Below are 23,636 nucleotides of genomic sequence, written 5' to 3' on the forward strand. Positions count from 1 at the left end.
CATTACATTTCTATAACTATCAATAGACTACTCTTATCTTATCAAATCCCCTTTAATTCCAAATAAATTTTTATTTTTATTTCCCCCCATTCTATAAAAAGGTTCACCTAAATTTCTTCTCATAACTTCCTTATCAATCTATTCATTTCCACCATATACAACAGTTTAAATCCAATCTTCAACCTGTTACAATTTGTTTCTTTAACCAATTACATATAACTTTACACTTTAACTTTAGGTTCAATCCCTTAAATAGTACTTATACCTTGGAACTAAAAACTTATTCCTTCAGGTAATTCCATCTGTAGTTTCATTCTTATATTTCTATCTCTTTGCATCTTTTGCAAATAAATTTTGCATTTACATTTTCCCCAATCTATAGAAAGAAAGAAAAAAATTACTTAAATTTTGTTCTCCTTATTTTCTTATCAATTTGTTCCTTTAGCTTTACATTTTTACCATAAATTCAATCCGCTAAGTAGCTGTTGTAGCTTAAAGCTGAAAACTTAGTCCTTTAAGTAATTCCCATTTGTAACTTGAATCTTGTACTTCTGCCTCTTTTCCAGGTTTCATCTTCCACTTGAACAATATTATCTCTTGGTAAATTCTTCTGTTGTACATAACTGGAGTTGACTCTGTATTCCATGTTTATTGTTAACTCTTCTGATTGCTTCTTTAAAAATTCTGCCAAAACTTCAATGATTTGTTTCTGCACACTCTGCGTTGTCACCCCTAGCATATCGCGAATTCCCAGCTTAATGGCTGTAGTTTTCTACTCAATTACTGCCACACGATCTTGAAATGCTTGTTTTTCAACTTTTAAACTAGATGTCAAATCGGTGGTTTTTTGCTCCATCTCTTGAGCTGTCTGCTCTGTTACTTGTAGCTCATTCTTCACCTCCTCTTCTGCTTTTAGTAAATCCTTTATGTTTTTAATCAAACTTTCTTCCATTTTCTGCATTGATTGGCTTAATTCTTCATAGCCCTCTGTAACTTTTCCCCCCAGCAATTCTATAGCCGTTCCTATGGCAACCTGCCACTCCTTCTCTACTTTCTTCATGGTTCTACGCTGGTTTCTTCCCCGCCCCAAATATCCTTTTTATCTTTTGTTTTAAAAATCCAAACTGCTTTAATCTCACCAAATGTCGAGCGGAGAGTCTCTAGGGTAGCTTGCTTCGCCCTTTTCCCTTCCGGAATGGTGGGTATCCACTTCCTTTTGTCCTCTCGTTGCTGTATCTCACGTTTTTTCCTTTGTTTTCCTTCCGAGGTCTTCTTTGCTGTTTCCACTTCCTTCTTGCTCTCCAGATTAAGCCTCTCTAGGCAGTGTCACTCGTTGTTCTCCATGCATTCTACCCTCTCGCAATGTTTGCTCCGCAGCTTCTCAGCCTCCTCCCCTTTTCTCACTGCCAGTTATCTCTTCCAAAACAGCAGGTATGCATAAACAAAAATTAATTTCACTTCTTTTGCGCTTTATAGTCTATTGAATTCCACTTTTTCCTTCAAAATGCCTTGCTCCTTTCTTGTTCTATCAGCTCAGTCCACAATTTTAACTTTTAGTTAAATCTCTTTTCTCATTTTAAGTCCGAAAGCAAGATAAAGATCTTTTACCTCAATTTGTTCCGTTTGGGTCTTTCGTGCTATTTCTTTCGTTTCAAATTGGCCAAAACCAGTTCTGAAGCTTGGTTTCTGGTGACGTTATGTCAAACAAATGACTCAAAGAGTACTGCAGAGATTTTAGCTCGCCCTTCTCCGAGGGGACCTCAAGGCGATGAGGAAAATCCTTTATCCAGGACCTCCCCTGCCACCGAGATCACTCTCTCTCAGGGTCTCATAGCGTTCTAGCTCCTCTTCTACCAGTAGAGGAGTGGCAGCAGGTGATCTAAGCACCTAGCCTGCCCAAACAGTCACGCTTGATGGTTCAGCTCCCTGGACCGCGTCAGGTCACCATCATCCAAACCGGAAGTCTTTCTCTGAGTCTTGGCTTCTTGTGATGTGACCAAAGTATGATATCTTTAGTTATTTTAGCTTCTACAGAGTATTCAGGCTTGATCTGATCTAGAATCCACTTATTTATCTTTTTGGAATTCTACGATATTCATAAAACTCTCTTCAAGCACCACATTTCAACTAAATCAATTTTCTTCCTGTTAGTTTCTTTATTGTCGAACTTTTACATCCATATATAGTAATGGAGAATTCCGTAGTATGAATTATCTTGATCTTAAGGACCTTTTCTAGTTCCTTCATGTCTGTCCTTCTAAGTTTCAATCTCCTTATGATTTCTTGGTTGCAGTCTTCCATTAGGATTTGAGTCCAGTGGCAACTTAGAGGCTGACAATATTTTCCGAGTGTAAACTTTTGAGAATCTGATTTCTCTTCTTCAGACACTAGTCATGGTGTGTCTCGTGTCTGAAGAAGGGAGCACTGACTCTCAAAAGGTTACCCTCTAAAAATCTTGTTGGTCTATAAGGTGCCACTGGACTGCAATCCTAATGGAAGACTGCAAACCAACAGACTACCCACCTAAACCAGTATCCCATTTGGTTGATGCTTGAGCCAAGGAATAGAAAATCTTTAACAATTTCAGTTTCTCCATTGTCAACTTTAAAATTGTGTAATTCTGCAGCAGTCGTCGCTTTTGTATTGTTGATGTTCAGCTGTAATCCTGCTTCGGCACTTTCTTCTTTAAACATCAGTAGTCATTTCAAGTTTTCAATATTTTAATGGAGCCATCATAGTGTAGTGGTGTCTAACTAGTATCTAAGAGAAGCAGGTTCAAATCCCCTTGAGCCAGTCACACTCTCTCAGCATGATCTGCCTCACTGGGTTGTTAAGAGGATAAAATGGAGGAGAGGAGAATTATATTAGCTGCTTTGGGGCTCCATTGGGGAGAAAGGCAGGATATATATGAAGTAAATAAAAAAAAATTAAAATTGTGTGTGAGAGAAAATCAACTGTATATACTGTATTTCCGTATTGATCTTTCAACATACCTAGATATGGTCTGAATTTCCTTTTGATTTCCTGGATCTTGTAAAACAGATCTCTTGTTCTTCCTATTTTCTTGTTATCTTCTGTTTCTTGGCACTGGCTATCAGAATATATTTCTTTATTTCTGTGTGCAAATCACTGAAAAGCTACATTTAGAATTTTGATGCTATTTCTGTCTCCTTTTGCTTCTCATCTGTCTTTAGCAATTTTAAGAGTTTCTTCAGTCATCCATCTAGGCTACTCTTTTCTTTTGGCTACAGGAATTGTCTTTGCACATTCTTCCTTGATAATATCCCAGGTTTCAGTCCACTGTCCTTTGTGTTCTTGATCAATTAAACTTAGTGATGCAAATATGTTCTTTACGTGTGTGACAGAATGGGCTTTTGCTAAGTGCAGCACCCAGAGAGTGGAAGGGAAAGGATTTAAAAAACTGCCTGGAGGGAGAGTGATTGACAGGCTGCTCCTCCCTCTTTGTGATTGGCCAGTGAAAAGGTAACAATTGGTACTGACAGAATTGTTGAAGGAGTTGAAGTTTGGTATCTGACAAGGAGGGTCAGCCTAATAATCCTCTGTGTGAAGAAAAAGGAAAAGTTTGCCCTAACGAGGACAGTTTTAGGTTTAAGGCTTTTAGTTAAAGTACATAAGTGTGAAAGCCAGCTCTAATTTAGACAGACGAGATAGAACGGGGGGGGGGGTATTGTTGACACAGGAAGTGGGTAGTGAAAGGAGACTCCCCTTTAGCCACATGATCAGGGTTATGTCTTTTGAAGAAGAATAATTCCTGCCCAGTGTCTAAAAATGGGGTTTTGGCTCTGAGGAGAATCCTGGGTCTGGTGTAAAGGGAAAAGAGTGCTGTATGGAAGTCAAAACACCTAAGCTGAAAAGTGAAATCTGTGAAGAAACCTTGTTAAAGTAACCTAAATCTGAAAGTGCCAACCTCTCACTTTTAAACTCTGTAACTACTAAAACTAAACTTTAAGATTATTGTGCCTAATGCTTGTGAAGTATTCATACTACAATCAAAATTTACCTCAGCTTTTCTTACCCTTCCTACCTATATACCAGTCCTGGCTATTTACTAAACCTGCTGTCTTCTTTTGAACTTTACTCAGCCTCTAGTGCCATTTCATTTAAAGAAGACATGAGCTCTTGCTTCTCCCCTACCAAATATTTGGGCTGGCATATAAGCCATAAATATATATCTTTCAAAGTGTGGGGCAAAAAGACCTTTAACTTGTACACAGAGACAGCACTAGAGGCTGCCCAGCCACAGCAAGCAATCTTGACCATTTTGGAGGGAATATCTGCCTCACCGTGGGGAGTGAGTAGGGCTTATGATTTAAATTCTTCAGAAGTCTTATTTAGATTATATTTTGGCACTATGATTCTTTTAGTGTTTCTCTTTAACTTTATCTAATTTTTGATATTAACAATTCATGATCTGTACCACAATCACCTCCTGGTCTTGTTTTAGCAGAGAGAAAAGAGCTTCTCCATCTTCTGCTTCCATTTATGTAAGCTGTTTGGTTCCTGTGTCAGCCACCTGGTGATTTCCATTTATACAATCATCTGTTTGGTCGGCTGAATCATGTGATAGCAATGAACAAGTTGTTGGCTTCACAAAATTCTATGAGTCATTCTCCTGCTTCATTTCCTGATCCTAGTCCAAAGTTTCCAACCATCTTTGATTCTGCTTTGTCTTCTACTTTTGTGTTCCAGTCACTTATGATTATCAGCACATCTTGTTTAGGCATATGATCAATTTCTTCTTGGACATTTGCGTAAAAGCTTTCAAGCTCTTCTTTTTTAGTATCTGTAGTTGGGGCATAAACTTGAATGATGGTTATATTGATAGGCCTTCCATAAGTCTGATTGATATTAATTGGTCAGACTCTGCATTATAGCTCTTTACTGCTTGTACTATGTCTCGCCTCACTATTGAAACAACACTATTTCTTTTGAGTTTATCATTTCTAGAGTAAAACACTTTGTACTTTTCTGACTGAAAGAGTCCTAATCCAGTCCACATTAGTTCACTTGCACACAAGATTACAGTGTTTAAATATTCCATTTCTCATTTTACATTTTTGAGCTTACCAGGCTTCATACTTCTCACATTCTATGTTCCTATTATATGTTATACAGCTTTGGATGTACCTTTTGCATCTATTCAGCAACTGGATACCCTTTTGGCTTTAATCTTGTCCCGTCATTACAAACAGCCTATTGGTACTTGTCCTCTGCTCTTCCCCAATAGCCAATTGAGTGTCATCCAACCTGGGGGTCCTGTCTTCCAGCACTATATCTTTTTTCATTTTGGATTTTTTTCAACATAGGGTTTTCAAGGTAAGAGATGATCAGAAGTGGTTACCATTGCCTTCTTCTGCTCAGTACTAACCAAGGTTAGCTGAAGTGTCAGTGCTATTGTCCGTGAAAGATTCTCTGCCAGTGTCACCTTCCATTACTACTGCTGCTGCCCAGTAGCGGTCCTTCAAGAATTCCTCCACTGCTATTGCCACTGAAACTGTCAGTTTCTCTTCTGATGATGTGACCACGGATTCCTGAAGGGGGTGGAGGCATCTTAGTCTGGTGTCTCAGCTTTGACTATTTTACCTTGAGTTACTCTTCTAGGAGTTGAGACCAAGGGTCTCCAACCTTTTTGAGCCTGAGGGCATATTTGAAATTCTGACACAGTGTCATGGGCACAGCAGCAAAATGGCTGCTGCAGGAGAAAGAGCCAGCCACATGGTAGCTGTTACAGCTTACCTTCAGTCACACTGTGAAAATTCTTGTGCTGTGGAAGCAGTTTCTGCCAAAGCAATGTTTTTAAAAATCTGCACAGTAAATAAATATTCCAGTGTTCAGTTAGAAGCCATGCTTTGCAAAAGCTCCATCTGGCCCAACCCACTTTCTAAAAACATTTAGTGGGCACCAGGAAAGGTGGCAATGGGCACAATTGTGCCCGTGGGTACCATGTTGGGGATTTCTGATTTAGACTCAGCCAAGTCTGTGCCTCTGACAGTGTTGCTCTCAGCTCTCTCGGCTTCAATAGCACACTGAAACCCCCTCACCTTGTTAAGGTGTATATCCAAGAGGGGGTACAGCCAGGAAGATTGGTGCCTTCCTCATTTGCACCAGAAGTCCATTCCATAAAAGAGTGTCTACCAGAAAGCCAGACCCAAACAGAAATAGTTCTCACTGGCCTGAATGGATCACCTACTAAGAACTCCAGGTCTGATTATCAGAGGTGTCTTGTGGGCAGCCCATCCAGCCATCCATATATGCCCACAATGTGTGGCAACTACAGTGTGTGGCTTCCTGCCCAAGTGGTCTTCCAGGCATCATTTCTGCATCCTTCTCTGCACTTGCAGCAGAATGGCTGGATGGACTGCGCCATTTTAGAGTGCAGGTGGGGAATCGTATTTTTCAATATTCCCTGTTTTTTTAAAAAAAAATACCACGGGGAAAGGGGTTAGTCCTGAGGCTCTCCCCTTGTCTTGATGGACTGCCTATCTCTGCATGTCCAGTGTGGCAGTTTCCTTCTTTGCAACAAGGTCCAGTGAAAGTATCCACCTTGTCAATGACAACAACAACAGTGCTCTTATTGCCACACTCAGAACGGTGAACAAAGTCAGTGTTATAGTTATAGCCACAATAAAGCTAGGGAGCTGGGGCTACAGGAGTGGCTTACCCAAGGCCACCTGCAGAGTTCATGGCAGTAGTGGGAGTTGGACTAGCAGAGTGCTGATTCACAACCCAGCCACTTAACCACCAAGCTACAGCAGCTCTCTAAGGCATATTTGGTGACAGCATGTGCTCAAGTATTTTCAGTGGCTTCACCAAGCTGCTGGATCAACCTCCAGGAAGAGCTTGAGGCTCCTATCCTTCTGGAGTTTCAGCAAGGCTGTAAGACGGAGAGCCAAAGTGCATTGCATTTTTTAAAGAGTTGGGTCTGCAAAACTTGCTTTCCCTGTAATCACACAGCAGCTGAAAAAAAAAGGCATTTTAAAGGCCCCAGGAGTCTGACTGGGCTCAGAATGATGGGGGAGGAGGAGCTTATGCCTTCTCTCCTGCACCATTGTCCCAAGCCCAATCAGACCCCTGGGAAATTTAAAAATGCTTTTCCATGCCATTTCTGAGTGATTTCAGAGAAAGCAAGTTGGATCCAGTGAAAAACGGATCCAAATTTTTAAAAACCTTGGAATGCAGTTTGGTCCAGAGTTATTCTGGTGAGCTTTGGGGGCAGCCTGAGTCTGAGGGGGGGGGGTGGAAATACCCTGCTGTGTATTGTATATTGGTTTTTTGTTGTATTTTATATTTGTTGTTGTAATATTTGTCTTATCAAATTGTTTCTGCATTGCTTTTATATTGTTATTACCCTGTTTTAGGTCCTGAGATGCTTGGGAGAAAGGTGGACATAAAAGTATTTTACATACATACATACATACATACATACATACATACATACATACATACATACATACATACATACATACATACATACATAGGTGTGCTAGCTTTATGTAAGTTTTTCTGTGCAGTGTGAGTGATATATTCCATTCTGCTAACCTCAGTATTCTAACGACTCATTCTTCTAAATGCATAGCTCCACCCTATATTTTGTCTTCTACTAGATGAAGACATTGGTATTTTAAAATATTTCTCCCCCACTACTGCTGTTTTAATTGATAGTTTTTGGAAATAGCTTTCTGTATTTTATTTTTTATAGAAAAACATATGACCACTGTTGATTACAATATAATTGTATATTTTTTCTTTCAATTCCAGGAACGCAAATTTCCTAAATTTGTATCCAAAGAAATGGAAAACATGTACATTGAGGAACTGAAGTCATCTGTCAATTTACTGATGGCTAACTTGGAGAGCATGCCAGTGTCTAAAGGTGGTTCTGAGTTCAAGTTACAAAAGCTAAAACGCAGTCACAACACCTCAATCATTGACATGGGAGAAGAAAATGAAAACCAGCTCTCAAAGTCAGATGTTGTGTTATCTTTTTCTTTGGAGGTAAGATTTACAACTTTTATCAAATAGGCAATGCTTATGTGATTTTTTGAAATGTGTAAGATTTTTTGAAATGTGATTTTTTGAAATGTGGGAGTGTAAGAAGACTTACAAGCAGGGCACAGGAACCCCATATTGTTGCCTCCCAAGCACAGGTATTCAATGGGTTACTGAGTATGGAGTCACTGTGGTTAACAGGCGTTGATGGACCTATTCTCCATGAACTCTTACATTCTAGTTTTAAAGCCAATTATAGTAGTGGCCATCCTCATATCTTCTGAAATTGAATTCCACACATTCAACATACGGTTTGTCTAGATGTAATAATAAATAATAACTGCACTTATATACTGCTCTTCTAGACAGATTAGTGCCCCACCCAGAGTGGTAAACAAGTTAGTGTTATTATTATCCCCACAATACAGCTGGGAAGCTGGGGCTGAGAGGAGTGGCTTACCCAAGGCCACCTATTGAGCTCATGGTAGTAGTGGGATTTGAACCAGCAGAGTGCTGATTCGCAGCCGAACCACTTAACCACTGTGCTACAGCAGCAATGCAATGTGTATATTTCTGCCCTCACAAGCAGCAATGTGGAACAAGGGTGGGAAAATACATATTGTAATGATATCAGGACATGTGGTACACTGAATTTGGCTTTGTGGAAGAAGGTAATTTGTATGGCTCTTGTATGGTGTACTGTGGAAGAAGGTAATTTGTATGGCTCTTGTATGGTGTACTTCTGCCCTCATACCCTAGGTTAAACCAAAAGTAATCTTTTTGAAATATAGACCTAATTTATACTTTACTTGAATGATATAGGCGCTGACAAAGTATGGCTGTTCCCCACTACACTCTAGTAATATATGAAGGGAAGCAATAATAGGAGTGAAGAGTGAACTGACTGAAGTTGCTTCTCCTCACACAAACATCATCTGTTGTAAAAGAAGTGACTGCTTCTGTCAGATTACTCTCATAACCACTTCTGTTTGAGCCAGTGTGGTGCAGGAGAGCCATTGTGGTATAGTGGTTAGAATGTTGGACTGGGATTTGGGAGACCCAGACAATCCCCACTCTGCCATGGAAGCTTGCTAGCCGACCTTAAGCCAGTCACACACAGGTGGGGCCAGGTGTTCTCCCAGGATCATAACTGATCTGCAGACTATGGACATCATTTCCCGAGAAGAAAATGGTGGGTTTAGAGGGTAGGCTCTTACATCACAACCCAGCTGAGTTCCCTCCCCAAATTCTGCCCTACCCAGGCATCACCCTCAAACCTCCAGGAATTTGTCTAGCTCAAGTTGGCAGTCCTATCACGCACACTTAGCCTAACCTACTTCACAGGGTTGTTGTGATGATAAAATGGAAGAGAGGAGAATAATGTAAGCAACTTTGGTTCCTCATTGGGGAGAAAGGCAGAATATGCATGAATTAAACAACAACTGTAAATACCACGGGGGACATGGGAAATAATCATAGAATCATAGAATCATAGAGTTGGAAGGGGCCATACAGACCATCTAGTCCAACCCCCTGCCCAGTGCAGGATCAGCCTAAAGCATCTCTGACAAGTATTCATCCAGCCTCTTCTTGAAAACTGCCAGTGAAGGGGAGCTCACCACCTCCCTAGGCAGCTGATTCCACTTTTGAACTACTCTGACTGTGAAAAAGTTTTTCCTAATATCCAGCCGGTACCTTTGTGCATGTAGTTTTAGCCCATTGCTTCGCATCCTACCCTCTGCTGCCAACTGGAACAGCTCTTTGCCCTCCTCCAAATGACAGCCTTTCAAATATTTAAAGAGAGCAATCATGTCCCCCCTCAACCTCCTCTTCTCCAAACTAAATATTCCCAAGGCCCTCAACCTTTCCTCGTAGGGCTCAGTCTCCAGACCCCTGATCATTCTTGTTGTTCTCCTCTGCACCCTCTCGATTTTATCCACATCCTTTTTGAAGTGAGGCCTCCAGAACTGCACACAGTACTCCAGGTGTGGCCTGACCAAGGCAGTATAGAGAGGGGCTATGACCTCCTGCAATTTCGATGCTATGGCCCCTTTGATACAACCCAGGATTGAATTAGCATTTTTTGCCACCGCGTCACACTGACTGCTCATATTCAGTTTACAGTCCACTCTTACCCCAAGATCCCTTTCACATATACTACTTCCCAGAAGTGTATCCCCCATCCAGTATTTGTGCTTCCCATTTTTGTGGCTCAGATGTAACACTGTGTACTTGTCTTTGTTGAATTGCATCCTATTCACAGCTGCCCACTTCTCCAGAGTATTCAGGTCTTGTTGATTTTTAATTCTATCTTCTTGGGTGTTTGCTACCGCTCCCAATTTGGTATCTTCAGCAAATTTAATGAGCAGCCCTTCCACTCCTTCATCCAGATCATTGATAAAAATATTGAAAAGTACTGGACCCAAAACCAAGCCCTGCGGCACCCCACTGGACACCTCCCTCCAATCTGATGAAATGCCGTTGACCACCACTCTTTGAATGTGGTCCCTCAACCAGTTCCCTATCCACCGAACTGTCCTATAGTCTACTCCACAGTCTTCCAGTTTGCCCATCAGAATGTCATGGGGGACCTTATCAAAAGCTTTACTGAAATCCAGATAAATCACATCAACAGAGTTCCCCCGATCCTGTAAGCTGGTTACTCGATCAAAGAAGGAAACCAGGTTGGTCTGGCAAGATCTGTTAGGAACAAAACCATGCTGACTTCCCCGGATCACTGAGTGGTCCTTCAGATGCTTACCAATTGATCCTTTTAAAATCTGTTCTAATATCTTCCCAACAGCAGAAGTCAGACTGACTGGCCTGTAGTTTCCCGGGTCATCCTTCCTCCCTTTCTTAAAGATTGGGATAACATTCGCTCTTCTCCAATCTTGTGGCACATCCCCAGTCCTCCAGGAGGCCTTGAAGATGATGGACAGGGGTTCTGCAAGTTCTCTGGAAAGTTCTTTCAGCACTCTTGGGTGCACCCCATCCGGCCCAGGGGATTTGTATTCATCCAGTGCAGCCAGATGCCTCTCCACTACCTCTCTGTCAATGTCAATTAGCCACTCAGGTGTCCTGCCACATTTTCTACTATCTCTAGATGTGCCTGAGTTCTTCAGGGAGAAAACAGAGGCAAAAAAGTCATTAAGCCTGTCTGCTTTTTCTCTGTCCTGCATCAGAGTTTCTCCATCTACTCCCAACAGTGGTCCAATTGCCTCTTTTACCTTGCGTTTGCTTCTCACATATCTGTAGAAGTTTTTCTTATTGTAGCGAGCCCTCCTGGCCAGACCCAGCTCGTACTGAGCTTTGGCCTCTTTGATGGCTGATCTGCAGTACCTAGTAACCCTCATATACTCCTCTTTAGAGGTCTGTCCTTCTCTCCGTTTCCTGAACATTTCCTTTGTCACCCTTAGCTTATTCTGGAGCTCTCTGTGCATCCACATCGGTTTCTTGGAGCCCTTACCATGTTTCCGTCTTGCTGGGATAGTGAGGGCTTGAGCTTGCAAAAGCTTGTGTTTGAGAATGGCCCACCCTTCATTTGCTCCTTTCCCTTCCAGCACACTCCCCCACGGAATGACTCTCATCAAGCCTCTGAGTTCATCAAAGTTGGCCCTACGAAAATCTAACCTACGAGTCTGGCTATGAACTTCTTTGGCTCCCCACAGCAACTGAAATTCAAGAAGGACATGGTCACTTCCCCCTAAGGTCCCCACCACCTTCATCTCATCTACCAATTCTTCCCTGTTGGTTAATATCAAGTCATGCTACATGCTACATCCATGCTACATCCATGCTACATGCTAATCATGCTACATCCATTCCAGCATCACTCAAAGTTTCATATAAATTGGGCCATACATAACCTGACAAGAGTAATGGCTATGTCTCTTTGTAAAAGTAGTGAATAAGAAAGTTTAATTCACATATTGCAAAAGAATGTTGATTTGTTTGGGTCAAAAATAGGATTTCTGGGAAGGGTGATGGAATATTCATTAGAGTTGTTTCACAGGGACTTTCTTTTTTGATGCTGAATTACTAAATCACTTTTCTTTGTGTGCTCTGCATTTGATTATTGCTAATTAGAGATGTCACCTGAATTCCTCTGTGAGTCTTGATTTCTAACTGGTGGATATTAAAAATATGAGAAAATTACAGGGAACATAAGTGTTTGAGATGTACAGTTTATATTCACACATATAATTTTAATGTATATTTAATTTGGATTGAATAATAACTTTGTCTTCTGTGTTGTATAAAACATAGATGAGCTCAACTTCAAAGATGGAATAACTTATGCTAAGCCATCCAACTGCCCTCCTACCCCTTCATGCCCTTTTCTCCACAGAAACATATGTTAAAACAGAGAAGCAGGCATCTGTTCATTAATTATTTATTTGAAATAAATAATATTTTATTCCTGTTATTGGTTTATTTACCAATTTTATAACCTTTCCTCACAAAGAATCAAAATGGCATAGAAACCCCATAAAATCTCATAAAATAGAAGTATTAAAAACATAAATAGTCAGCTAAGTAGAAATCTGCAACATCAAAGCAACAGGGCAAGCAATAATAGGACTGGAAGACACAGAAACAAATACTAATTACTGAAGGTCACCTGCCACAGGAAGCAGAAAGGGAAGCTAGTTGAACCACCTGAGGGGTGGTCATACTGGCAAAACGCTCTCTCTCTCTTTATAGAAGTTGATTTGGCCTTAGCATAAGGTTTCCCATGTAGTATAGCTTCCCCACTTTCCTGAAATATCCTGGACACAGTTTATTTAGGCATGCAAGTGCAGAGCCTTTCACATACTTACATGCACCCATATGCTGCTTAGCCACTTTTTCTGGTACTGCATTTGCCTCTGTGCCCAAGGATGTGACAACCATAAGGCACCTTCCTCCCTGGAAGCAGAGGGGAATGAATCACCTGCCCTGGAACACTAACACTGCAGAGAGCTTTTAGAAAGGTATCGTGGGAGCAAGGCTGAGTTTTCCACTATTAACCACAATTTTTTCACAGAGGGGAAGGCAGCATGATATAGCCTGATCTCGTCAGATCTCACAAACTTAAGCAGGGTCACTACTTGGATGAGGGAGGCTCTGCACAGGAAAGCAATGGCAAATAACCTCTGTTTCTCACATGCCTTGAAAGCCCCTTGCTGGGCTTGCCCTGAGTTGGTTGTGACTTGACAGCATGTATGTACATATGATTTGCAGAGGCATGTGAGCTGGCTGCACTGCTTTACAGTGAAATCCTAGATCCAGAGGAGTTAGCCATGTTAGTCTGCAGTAGCAAAATAGAAAAGAGTCCAGTAGCACCTTTAAAACTAACCAACTTTACTGTAGCATAAGCTTTCGAGAACCACAGTTTTCTGCATCAGATGCAGTTCTCTTCGTCAATGAAATCCTAATCAGAGTTACACCAGTCTAAGCCCATTGAAATCAGTGGGTTTAGGCTGGAGTAACCCTGCTTAGGATTTCACTGATAGTGTATGTACTTTTGTGCTAGAAAATGGAAGGACAAGAAAACAAGGAGTGACAGGGCTATCTTCATGGTATTTCAGTGGTGGTGGCAGGACATAGAAAGCTACAGGAGTGCTGCAGAAATATGACTGCATAGTCTTACCGGTGAGTCAAGTCACTCTCTGCTGCAGTTCTTCTGAACTGGCCACTGATCTCTCAGAAGAACTGTGTATCACTCTTTAGTTTTTGCTTTACTCTTGTAATTGACATTCTGACCCCTGTAATCAACATTCTATGATTTTATCAGTTTGTACCATTATAGCTGATTTAATTGGACACATTGAACAAATTTTAAAGGTGGAAATCTAGTCGAGAAAGAATCCTAAATAAATAAATCATTTCCCAAGCCAATTTCTGAGTACAGTTTTCTTCTTTTTTTTTAACAGGTTGTCATTATGGAAGTCCAGGGTCTCAAATCCTTAGCCCCTAACCGCATTGTATACTGCACAATGGAAGTGGAGGGAGGAGAAAAACTGCAAACAGATCAGGCTGAGGCATCAAAACCAACGTAAGTTTATTCTTTACTTTTCTCGTGTATTTTATCTTCCTCTAGCCTTGTTACCAGCAGAAATAATACAAAGTTAATCTCTTCTGCCTTCTAAATACACAATATATCTTTCCGTTCATGAATTAGCAGTGCATAAGCCACAAATCATGACAATGTTACAACATGATCCTTTTGCTCATTGAATTTAGTCAGATGTATAGGTACTTAAATTTAAGTGTATACTAAATTGCTTTGCTAAAACGCAATCTAGTGGACTCAAAAATAGCATAAATTTCTACTGGTTTTGTATTCTATATGTTGAAAAAGTATTTCTTCATAACATGCATAATTAGTTTTTGGAATTCACTACCATAAATTATAAGGTCAGTTCATACACAGCAATCCTGACCCTCCAAGCAAAGAAACTGTGCTGCAGGCTTGTGCATTCCCATCTCCTCCACTCGCCTCTTGTTCACTGTTGCTAAGTTCCAACATATGAGACTTTGGTTTAGTTAACTGTAGGTAGTTTGTAAAACCAGAATCCACCTCACAGAGGTTCATTCCAACCCAGGTTTGCCTTGGCAAATGCTAGTTACATTGCTTTTGCTTTTTCCTCTGCAATGAACTGGATGACATTCTAGCCTTCGTTGCAGTGAGGGTGGCATTTGAAAACAAGTTAGAACTAAGCAAAGGTCATTTCGTAGAAAAAAGAGCTGCAGGAACTCATTAGCATAACTCATTAGCATATGCCACACCCCTTGATTGGGACGAAATGGCCAGGATTTGGCTACTGCCAGATGGGGGAGTGTTCCCTCACCTGGCAGTGGCCTAATCAGGGCCCTTTTGGCCCCAATCCAGGCCGAAACAGGCCCAAAATTGCGCAAAATGGCCATTTTGGGCATGTTTTGGCCTGGATCAGGCACAAAATGGCCCAGATTGGGTCAGTGCCGGGCAGGGGAGGGGTCCCCCACCAGGCACCAACCCAATCCTGCTGGGTTTGGTCCTAATCCCAGCCAAAGCAGGCCCCAAATGGCCAAATATGGCCATTTGGGCCCCATTTGGGCCTGGATCAGGGCCAAAACAGCCAGGACCAGGTCAGTTCAGAGCAGGTGAGGGTTCCCCCACCCAGCATCGACCTGATCCTGGCTGTTCCAGACCTGATCCCAGCAGGAAAGGGGCTAAAAAATTTTGGGCCCGTTTCGGCCTGGATCAGAGCTGAAATGGCTGGGAGAAGGAGGCTTCCTCCACCCGGCATCAACCCAATCCCAGCTGTTTTGGCACCAATCCCAGCAGAAAATGGCCCAAAATGGCCCAAAGTGGCCATTTTGGAACTTTCAGGCCCAGATCAGGGCCAAAACAGCCCAGATCGGGTTGGAGTTGGGCGGGGGAACCCTCCTCTGCCTGGCACTGACCTGGTCTGAGCTGTTTTGGCCCTGATCTGGGCCCAAAAGGCCTTTCCCAGATTTGGTCCCAGATCCTGTTTCCGTCCCGGATCCAGGCTGAAAAGGCTGGGACCGGGTTGGTGCCAGGAGAGGGAGGGTTCCCCCACCCAGCACTTACCCGATTCGGCCCGTTTCAGCCCCGATCCCAGGACGAAACAGGCCCCAAGTGGCCGAAAATGGCCATTTTGGGCCCTTTGGCCGGGATCAGGGTTGAAATGGCCAGGATCGGGTAGGTACCGGGTGAGGGAAGGTTCCCCTGCCCAGCACCAACCCAATCCAGGCCATTTGGGCCCGGATTCGGGCCATTTTGTCCCCAATTGAGGCCTAAAGAGCCCTAAAGTCAGGTGGGCGGGGCCACCTGACTTGAGGGAACTGCAGGAATGCTGTTCTGGTGCGTTCCCACTCAAAATGAGCCCTGGAACTAAGCCAGGATGTGTGCATTCATATTTCATGCAAAACATAGTTAAGAGTGACTGTGATTAATATACCAATTTCAAACCATGATTTTACATCTTGGCTTGATGTACTGTAAGCATGATTCAGGTTCCCCTGCCATCTGAGGCTAGATGGGTGGCAATCCAAGAAAGCGCCTTCTCAGTTGTGGCACCAAGTCTTTGGAACTCCTTTCCCAGGGAGATTCATTTGTCTCCCTCTATTGTTGTTTTCCACCAGAGGGCGAAGACTTCTTTTATTCTGTTTGGCATAATCCCTATAACTGTTATTGGCCTCTTCTGGTTTTTGGTGTTATGTCTGTTTATATGTTTTTATTGCATTAGTATATATATACTTTATACTAAATATTTTTATTGTTGAACAGTTTTAATGTTTGATGTTCATTGCCTTGTGGACCTTATTGTGTGGAAAGGCAGCACAGAAATATTTTAAATAAAGATAATTATTGGAGTTGCCTGCATTTGGAGGAGCACCGTAACCTTGGTGAGGATTAAACATGGTTTTGCGTGACATCTATACTGAGCCTGTGATTCCCTCCATCCAACCATAATTTGCTACTATTAGTAAACTATGGAGACTGTGGTTTAAGCAAACCACATTATATCTGAAAATCAGAAGTGCAAATAATGGCTATTGATTGTGTAAACCATATGTGTAATAGCAAAACTTAGTTTACTGAGGCATAGCCCGGGAAAGATGGAAGAGAATCTAAGCATCAGAGGTTTGCCCATTATGTGTGAAATGAGCCCTAGTATTGACTTCTGACATGTGGCTTTAAAAGGTGATTAAACAAATTCTTGAAGGATAGTCTGTCAACAGCTAGTGGCCTTGATAAATAAATGGTGCCTCCAAATTCATAAGTAGTGAGACAGTGAAGGATTAAAAAATACTAAGATTACTAGCGTTCATGCTTCCTGATTGGCCACTAAAACAGTAGGCTAGACTGGACCATAGAATCAGAGTTTGAAGTGGCCTTACAGACCACCTAATTCAACCCCCTGTCCAATGCAGGAACATTGCAGACCCTTTACCAAGGGACATTATACACCTCTGAAGTCTCTCTCCTCCCCAAACCCCACCTTAACTAGGCTCCACCCCCAAATCTCCAGGAGTTTTCCAACCTGGAGTTGGCATCACTATATGGTAGCATGGCAGTTTTGGGCTGAATCTGCCTTTCCATAACAACTTATCCATTAGTGCATTTCTCCAAGCTCAGTCTTCTGCACAGCTACAACTTTATTTTCTCTTACATTGAAATGAATAAAGTTCTGTTTTTGTTTAACCCAGACTCTTAATTGTTATATATGAGAGGACAAGGTTATAATGGGTTAAATGCCAGGGCAGGGGAGAGGACAAGAGTGTCCATAGCATGCTACAGGTAGATGTAATAAACATTAGTTATTTCCTCACTGACATACAGGGAATTAGCAAACATTGACAGGCCAGTTCATGGCCTCTCCATATTAAGTTTGCCTGGTGATGGGGCAGAGTGGTGTTTGTCCTCATACACTCACAATCTAACACACTGCCAATTAGAGGACAGCAGCATTTTGTTAAGAGCAGGCTCTCCCTTACAAAAATTGAAATGGCCTTAGGTTGTGCTCACAGACACACCTAGAATTACAACAGACAAATAAGACCTGCACAAACCTATGTCAAATGCAATATCACAGGAAGTAATTTCCTTCTCTGTGATGTGTTTGAGATCTATAGTTCCTAAAATTACACACAAATTTGCTTATCAGTCAGTACTATACAGAGTTTGAGAGAGGAGAGCAAACAGCCTTTTAACAATATTTTCCTTTGGGGGTGGATACTTAAAAGTGGAAGGTAATAGTCCTCCGCACCCCTGCCCCACCATCATTACATGAATATCAATCTGGAATGCACTAAGGATAAGTATAGACAGCTCATTAACTGAGTGATGATCTTTCCCTGTAAATCTCATGATTAAACTTTCTTGTAACATTATCTCATTTAGTCTGGCTTACATTTACTTCTTCAAACTACTTTTCAAAAAAGCTTATTTATGGGGGAGAGGAGAACTGCATGAAAAGGCATTATGCATTATTTTCAGAAGTAATCATGTGTAGTTTTTCTAAACAGAGATATTAAAAGTCCACATTTTGAAAATATACTTTAAAATCTCTATATATGCATAAGCAGCTTGATGGATATTCCTCCCATTTCATTCCCCTTTCATGCTGGAGGTATGGGCTCTCTATCTGGTTCTTGCTTCTGAATGCATAAGCAACAAACCACTACCATGTACAGTGGATAAGCAACATACCATCATTCAGGAAAGCCCCACCTTCAGCACTGTGCACACCATAACCATTGGGTGCCCAAACAGCTACTCTAATCCAGTCTAGATCTGCTAGCCTGTTCACATCTCACAAAGCATAATGAGCACTGATTCCAGCCTGGTCACTTAATTTTGGTATCCAATTTTGCAATCTTTTTTCTCTCTCTGTTTTAATATAAGAGGTGCAGTAAAGAGATTGTAAAGGACCATATTGGAGTCATTCAGCTAAATCCTAGTTATCATTTAGTCTGTCAGTCAATAATGCATCTGTCTAGACAAGCTTTTAAGCCAGTGCCGTTCCTGGTGTCTCTTGATTTCATTTAATACTGCCACTGAAGTTTGCCAAAACATGAAACTGGGCTGACTATTGAGGGTCCAGTTTTTCAAAATGATACTTCAAAAAACGGGGCAGTCATATTTCAACAAATGATTTTTGCTTCAAAATTAAGACAAGACCCTAACGTTAAAGTTTGAAAATAGACAGTGAATAATTTAAACTGAAATGCTATGTGGATGGTGTTGTTTTGATGATTTTGAACCTACATGAGACACTACAACATATTATGGAACACCTTGTGACATTTGGACATTTTTTAGGATTTTAAGTTAATAGGAAGAAACCAAAAACCAAAATAATTTCTAAATATTTGAAAAGGCAAGAAGAAGAAAAAATTGAGGAACTGTCAGATGTGAAATAGCAGCAAATCCAGTGAAGTATTTGGGCATAAATTTGACAGGACAAAAGGAAACACTATTTAAAGACAATTACAAAGCACTTTGGAGGAGAATTCAAAACAATCTTAAAAGATGGTCTAAATTAAAATTGTCCGGGATAGGGAGAATGTCAACAATCAAATAAAATATTTTACCAAAAATTAATTTCTTATTTCAAATTTTACCAATCAACATAAGAGATAAGATAGTAAAAAGCTGGCAAAGACAGATAAATCAATTCATTTGGAATGGCAAAAACCAAAGAGTAATGTTTAAAGTACTACAAGCTGAAAAAGAAGAGGTGGTCTGGTGGTACCAAACATTAAATTATACTATCAAGCAGCTGGTTTGGTTGGATTACAGATTGGATTAAAAACCCAAAGGATAGATTAATACGATTAGAAGCAGCTGATTTGACTGAAGGGCTACATAATTACCTCTGGGTGAAGAGAAGAATAGGAATACAATGTAAAAGCCATGTAAAAAGAGACAGTTTGATACAAATTTGGGATTCGGTAAGAATGAGGATAGGCTCTTCAATATCACCAATACTGTCACTGTCAAGCTATGGATGACAGGATACAGCAGACAGATCTCTGGCCCATTTGCAGTAAGACACAAGTACTTAGTCAAATGGATTTTATTCAGAAATCAGATCATTTCCATATGCAGGTCCATAGGGCTACTTAGAAGCAAGGCGGGCATCTAAGCAGCATGAGTAGAATTTGACAGGAATGACAACATGTGAGAGACACTTCTCTTTTCTAGTATACTCCTTTCTCCCCCTCCCAATTATAAACAATACTTTGCCACCCTTTCTGTGTGAGAACATTTGTGATATCACAATGAGTTGTTAGGAAGAAAGACATATCATAGTCTGAGAGAAAATACAAGGTCATAAACATTGGAGTCCAACAGATAATCACCTGTGAAAGCCTGAGAAATAATTAGAACACTAGCAAAGGAAAATTGAGTTACACCAAGATTATGTTTACAACAACTGGATTAAGCATTAGGTTCAGAATCAAAATTGGCATGGATGGATGGGTACAGACATACATGACAGTCACCAATCAATGCCTTTTGTGATAAGAACTAGAGAAAACCAATGATTTTATAACTTATCAAGATATGATAAACTCTCAAGAGAAGATAAAATCATGGCAAGAAATTGGTGATGAAGGAAAGGAAATACACTGGCTCATATATCTCCAGGTGGTCTCTAGATTAAAGGGAGCTCTTAAGGATCACAGAAGCCAGTTGAGGGACTTGACTGATTTTGAGAAGATAATCACGCAGAGAAAGAATCACATCTTAGTCCAAATCTACAAACTCTTACTCCAATAAGATACAGAAACAGAACAAGTTAAAACTCGTATGCCAAAATGGATGCAAAATTTGGGAGAAGAAATAACATTCCAACAGTGGGAAACTTTATGGACTAAGGGCATAAAATTTACAGCAAGCCAAACATTGAGAGAAAATTGGTATAAGATGTTTGTTCGGTGGTAAATTACCCAAAAAGATATTGGAAAAAATGGATAAGAGGTACATAGGGATGTGCTGGAAATGTAAAGAAGCAGATGGGATTTTTTTCCATATGTGGTGGACACGTAAAAAACAAACAAACCCAAAATTGGAAAGATATACATGCTGAGATTCAGAGGATCTTAAAAATTGATTTTGCTATGAAACCTCGGACTATTGGGGGGAATAATACCAGATAATGTTGACAGAACACTACACAAATTACATAAGTATCTGCTGATGGCAGCAAGAGTGGTAATGGCAAAGAAGAAGAATGTCCAACCAGGGAAATCTGGAAAGATAAAATGTCAGAATATGCAGTAATGGCAAAATTGCCGAGTTATATAAACAGGAGAGAGATTAAAGAATTTGAGGAGAAAAGGGGAAACTATTTTGCTTACAACAGATAAAATTTAGAAAGAAAGATAAGAAAAGCACATTCCACAAGCAAGGTACCACTAATGAAAACGCCCTGTCTTTAGTTACCACCTACTTTACCGCTGAAGGCAGAGGCACAAAAAGCAGAGTTTGTGAGGCAGATTTTAACGTGCAGGCTGGACAATATGGGAGGAGGTGGTCCTTTAAGTATGCTGGCCCCAACCCATTTAGGGCTTTAAAGGCAAGAACCAGCACTTGAGTTGTGCTCTGGAACAAAAAGACAGCCAGATCTTTCATTGCTGGGGTGATATGATCCCTGTATCCTACCCCTGACAAAAGCCTGGCTGCTGCATTTTGGACAAGCTGAAATTTCTGGGTCATTTTCAAAGGTAGCCCCACGTAAAACACATTGCATTGCTAGGGAAGATTGATTGTGGTGGACAAGTTGATTACTAGAGATGCATTTACACTGGACTTCTCATTAAGGAACCATTAATCTTCTAAGGAACCATTAATTTCTAAGAACCCCAGAACTCCTAGGAACACAGTTTACCCTATGATATCCATAATACTAGCTGGTTGTCTTTGGCATTTTCCCCTATTCCTTTTTCGATAATTAATGTAGAATGGAAAGCCTCTGGATATAACCATGTCACTTTTATGTACCGTATCTATCAGACTTAAATAAATGTTTAGTAGCAGCAACAGCAATGTTAGAATGCTTTAAAAATCGTTACCACAAATGCAAGGGCTTAAAAAGTATTCTGTCAAAGATGCAATCCTAATTGGCAAACACCTTCCTTCAAATGTTTACCTTCTCCCCCTCTCGAAAAATCTTTTGCCCTGATACTTACTGTCTATTCGCTGGTTTCCATCATCTAATGATCAAAGTTGACATGAGGAAAATCATGGGTTTCCATTAATCTTTAAAAGATAAAATAAAATCAGTTAAGATTTTCTCAAGACCTGCTCTCTCTACCACTGCCTGCAGGAGGTGACCAGAGACAGGGCTTTATCAGTGGTAGCATCCCACCTTTGCAATTCCTTCCCCTTTAAGGTGCCAGGCCAAAGTATATCTCTTTACTCATGCTTTTAACTAAAGGGTTCCATCTTTTTAGCTGATTTATGGTCGGTCTTAGGACTGTTTTATCAACATCATTTAAGAATACTCTGTTTTACCCGCTTTATTCCCTGGCTTGCTTTTATTGAAGAATTTTTATTGACTTGGTCTTAATTTATTTTATTTACCTGGCTTGTTTTATTCATTTGTGTTTATTGCTATGGTTTGTTTTTATTGACTTGGTTTTATTGTTCTGCTTTGTATTGTTTTATTGTTTAATCAAGATCCACCTCAAGCAGGTCTTATTTTCTAATAAGTAAAATAAAAATCATAATTACACACACACAGCCTTGATTTAGATTAGGGATCGTGCAGGGTGCCCTTTAAAATCTTAATAACAGCATGGGAGGAGAGTAATTTGATTAGCAAAATCATGCAGAGATTGACATATTAAACACACTCCATCTCACGTGGCCCTGATCTGGATTTGGAGCCTCGCCCATCTTTAATTTATCTTTTAAAAACCATCAGAGATGGGTAATCTTCATTGTATCTGGTTGTGCCCTCAGTCTTCCCGAACAAGCTGATTTTGTTCATTCTGAATGATGCAATTGGATTCCTGATCAAGACAAAAAGTACTGAATTTGGCAGGAAATGGGCTTTTCTCTGAATTGTACTCCATGTGAAATACAAGTACCTACACTCGGTGCAGGTGAAAGGAGTGTAGAACATCACCAATGAAGTCTTTGATTTAGGAGGTGATGCTTCGCTTTCTTCGAGTCCTATAATTCCATGGTACTAGAAAAGCCAGAACATTTGGCTGTCCATTGAAATGTATTTATTTACTTTGATTCATAACCTGCCTTCTCTTCTAAGGTCTGTACAGGGCCAAACTATATATGATGTAGAAATTCCATTACTGGATCTCTCAGTGAGCTTTTTTTTACCATAAAAAGCCCTAAAGGGCAATGTGAATTAGAGCAGCAATACTGGGGAAGGCAGGGTTTAACCCTTCCTATCCCATCCCACATGGGTGAAAAATACTCAGTAAATTGATTTTAGTCCATGCAGGGGAAACGGCAGGTACACATTGTGCAGTATTCCATCTCCCCACCCCCAATCAATATTGCCCCATCACTACTTTTTAGGACCAAAAAGCACACAGGGAAATCCAGTCAAAGAATTCCACCATCACATGTCATGTGCCCCACTGCATCCAATCTAATGAATAGACATTCCAGATATTTAGTTGCAGAATAAACTTGTCCACGGAATAGCCTTGGCCAAATCCTTAGTGCTGTCTCACTTCCCCATTTGTACAATAGGAGCGTTAAAATACATTTTTACACAGATGTTATGATTAATGGCTTACGTATTGTAAAGAGCTTCGTAGTCTAAAAGTGCTGACAAAATAACGAATAATATTAATAACCCCCAATAAAAAGCTTGATAGAAAGTCTGATCTGTTTGTAGTTCTACCATTGTCTGCAAGAAATAGATGCTCTTTCTGCAGAATTAGTTTCTAGAATGTGTTTTTTTCTAACTGATAATATAGGCTTCATATAAGAATATTATTAAAATATGAATAGCAGTGTACAGAATGGAGTAATGTCTGTACTTTAAATTTTCAACACTTTGTTAGAAGTGATAAAAAGTGCTGTCGAGCCATAGGCAACTTATGGCAATGCCTGCTGGAGTTTTCAAGGCAACTAACTGAGGTGGTTTGCCATT

The 23,636-nt window shown here is 40.6% G+C and overlaps 1 protein-coding gene across 6 annotated transcripts in view; it reads left to right on the forward strand.

The window, feature by feature from the left end:
• Positions 1–23,636, forward strand: part of CADPS (calcium dependent secretion activator) — a 504,169-nt gene that overhangs the window by 190,466 nt on the left and 290,067 nt on the right. For all 6 annotated transcript variants that reach the window (XM_054976243.1, XM_054976241.1, XM_054976242.1 and 3 more), the window contains exons 5-6: positions 7,780–8,016; positions 13,926–14,047. In XM_054976243.1, the coding sequence (XP_054832218.1) occupies positions 7,780–8,016; positions 13,926–14,047 (359 nt within the window). The remainder of the gene's footprint in view (positions 1–7,779; positions 8,017–13,925; positions 14,048–23,636) is intronic.

This window comes from Eublepharis macularius, chromosome 4, assembly GCF_028583425.1.
Source record: "Eublepharis macularius isolate TG4126 chromosome 4, MPM_Emac_v1.0, whole genome shotgun sequence".
NCBI lineage: Eukaryota > Metazoa > Chordata > Lepidosauria > Squamata > Eublepharidae > Eublepharis > Eublepharis macularius.